At 53.0% G+C, this 2,610-nt stretch overlaps 1 protein-coding gene across 1 annotated transcript; it reads right to left on the bottom strand.

The window, feature by feature from the left end:
* Positions 1–1,097: 1,097 nt before the first annotated feature.
* Positions 1,098–2,155, bottom strand: LOC113942058 (olfactory receptor 14J1-like). The gene has a single exon (XM_027633199.1). It carries the CDS (start codon positions 2,153–2,155, stop codon positions 1,196–1,198), a length of 960 nt encoding a protein of 319 aa, XP_027489000.1. The 3' UTR covers positions 1,098–1,195.
* Between the last annotated feature and the right edge of the window lie 455 nt (positions 2,156–2,610).

The raw sequence follows: 2,610 nt of genomic DNA, 5'->3' as shown, positions 1-2,610 counted from the left end.
GTCTGCCTTTGCCAAGGCCCCAGGAAGCTCTGGGATGGCTCTGGCTTCTCGAAGGGTTTGGGAGAGGTCTCCCAGTGACACTGCCCAGCCTTCTCAATATCCCTGACACCAAAACCTTTTCCATAGCCCACACTTCCAGAGGAGTGCCCAGGACACAACACAGGTTGTCCTGGTGGTTCTGGAGAATTGGAAGGGATTTATTCCTCGAGGCCAACCCCTCCAATTGGATTTGAGTGCAGCTGAAAGGTTTGCTCAGCATTTTCCCCAGTGCCTCCCTGCCCTGAAGGTTTCTGGCCCTCAGGCTGGAGCTGAAGGGATTGGGCAGGTGCCTGAGGAGGGGGTAGAACAAGGGCTGTGTCCAACTGTGCCAGGAGGGCTGTGCTGGGCAAGGAGGAGGAGGCTGCAGAAAACAGTGGCACTGGGGAGGTGAGAGGAGCAGCTGGAGAGACCTTGTGCCTGCCCACGCTGAGCAGGAGCTGCCCAAGGATGGCAGCTCTGAAGCACTCCCAGGATGTCCCTGGGAACAGGAGGGCAAGACTGGATCTAAAAATGAAACCTGGAAAGCAGAGAGCAGGAGTGTCATGGTGACACTGCAGGAGAGTTCCAACCCTGGAGCAAGGTCACAGAAGAAGTGACCCAGTCCATGCAGTGGCCTCAGAAGATGCCACAGCATCCTGGAGATGCTGGAAGGGAGCCCAGCTCTGCTTCACAAGTTCCCAGGGCCTGTCCTTGCCTGTGCTCCAAGGGCTTCCAGCCCCCAGGACTGTGCTCAGAGAGCACTCAGGCCTTACAGCGAGAAAGGGGCTCAGGAGGACAGTGTGGAAGTGGCAAGAGAGCAGCTCTGCAAAGACCAAGCCCTGCTGCTCCCTGGCAGTGCTGCTAGGCTGGGATTATTGTCCCCTTCCCCTTTGCAAATACACCCTGTCCTGCAGTGTGCTATCCTTTAGGAACATCTGAGAACAAGGGTCTTGGACAAAGCAGGCATTGCAGGGTCCTTTATTTTGCTTAAATACTCAGAGAGCACAATTCATCATTTATACCTGTCTGGGTCAAATTGAATGGGTAGACACTAAATTAGAAGGCAGATGGATAATAATATTTAATTGCACAGAAAATTATTGCAAGAAGAACCCGATGACCTCCAAGGAAAACCTGAGCAGGAAGTCTGGGCAATGAAGGAGTCCCATTCTGAATGCTATGCACCAGAAAACAGGCACTTTATTGCTCCTGAAAAAGATTCAGTCATCATTTTTCTCAGGGTATCCTTGAGCTCCTGATTCCTGAGGCTGTAGATGAATGGGTTCAGTGCTGGAGGAACCACAGAGTACAGAAGTGACAGGGCCAGATCCAGGGATGGGGAGGAGATGGAGGGGGACTTGAGGTTGGCAAATATGGCAGTGCTGCTAAACAAGGAGACCACAACCAGGTGAGGGAGGCAGGTGGAAAAGGCTTTGTGCCGTCCCTGCTGAGAGGGGATCCTCAGCACAGCCCTGAAGATCTGCACATAGGAGAAAACAATGAAAATGAAACAACCAAAACAGAAACAGGTACCAACCCCAATGAGCCCAATTTCCCTGAGGTAGCCTGAGTGTGAGCAGGAGAGCTTGAGGATGTGTGGGATTTCACAGAAGAACTGGCCCAAGGCATTGCCCTTGCACAGGGGCAGGGAAAATGTATTGGCTGTGTGCAGCAGAGAATAGAGAAAGCCAGTGGCCCAGGCAGCTGCTGCCATGTGGGCACAAGTTCTGCTGCCCAGGAGGGTCCCGTAGTGCAGGGGTTTGCAGATGGCAACGTAGCGGTCGTAGCACATGATGGTCAGGAGGGAAAACTCTACTGACATGAAGAAGGCAAAGAAAAAGAGCTGTGCAGCACATCCGTGGTAGGTAATGGTTTTGGTGTCCCAGAGGGAATTGTGCATGGCTTTGGGGACAGTGGTGCAGATGCAGCCCAGGTCTGTGAGGGAGAGGTTGAGCAGGAAGAAGCCCATGGGTGTGTGCAGGTGGTGGTCGCAGGCTACGGCGCTGAGGATGAGGCCGTTGGCCAGGAGGGCAGCCAGGGAGATGGCCAGGAAGAGCCAGAAGTGCAGGAGCTGCAGCTCCCGCCTGTCTGCAAATGCCAGGAGGAGGAACTGGGTGAGGGAGCTGCTGTTGGACATTTGCTGCTTCTGGGTATTATGATCTGTTGAGGAGGAAAAGTCACTGCTGGGTTAGACGTTAGACCAGGCTTCTGCAGCCAAACATTACACATCTCACAGCCACTCCACTCTCAGGCTCTCTCTCCTCACTCAGATCTCCCTGCAGCTCCCTCTCCTGAGCTCTACCTTTTGCTGGCTGAGGGGACCATGGGAAGCAGTAACTTTGTGATGGGCTCCCAAGGACTCCTTCTTGCTCTGCTGAGAGAGGGAACTTGGAATGCAGGGTGATCTCAAATTAAAGGTACTCGTGATACATCAAAGAGCTTCTCAGTTTTGCTGTTTGCAATTTGCCCAAATGAAGGACTGAGCTGAGGGAATTCTTTGGATTTGTTCACCCACTTGCACCTGCCAAAGTTAGGAGTGGTTGTAGAGGTTTGAAATCCCTGACATTTCTATTACACTGCAGGTCAAGTCTT

This window comes from Corapipo altera, unplaced genomic scaffold, assembly GCF_003945725.1.
Source record: "Corapipo altera isolate COAL_440 unplaced genomic scaffold, ASM394572v1 53190, whole genome shotgun sequence".
Taxonomy (NCBI): domain Eukaryota; kingdom Metazoa; phylum Chordata; class Aves; order Passeriformes; family Pipridae; genus Corapipo; species Corapipo altera.
The sequence above is the reverse complement of the archived record's forward strand: the minus strand, read 5'-3'. Positions and strand labels throughout refer to the sequence as shown.

Coding starts and splice junctions, on each gene's coding strand:
- LOC113942058 (XM_027633199.1), bottom strand. CDS start 2,155: ATGTCCAACAGCAGCTCCCTCACCCAGTTCCTCCTCCTGGCATTTGCA.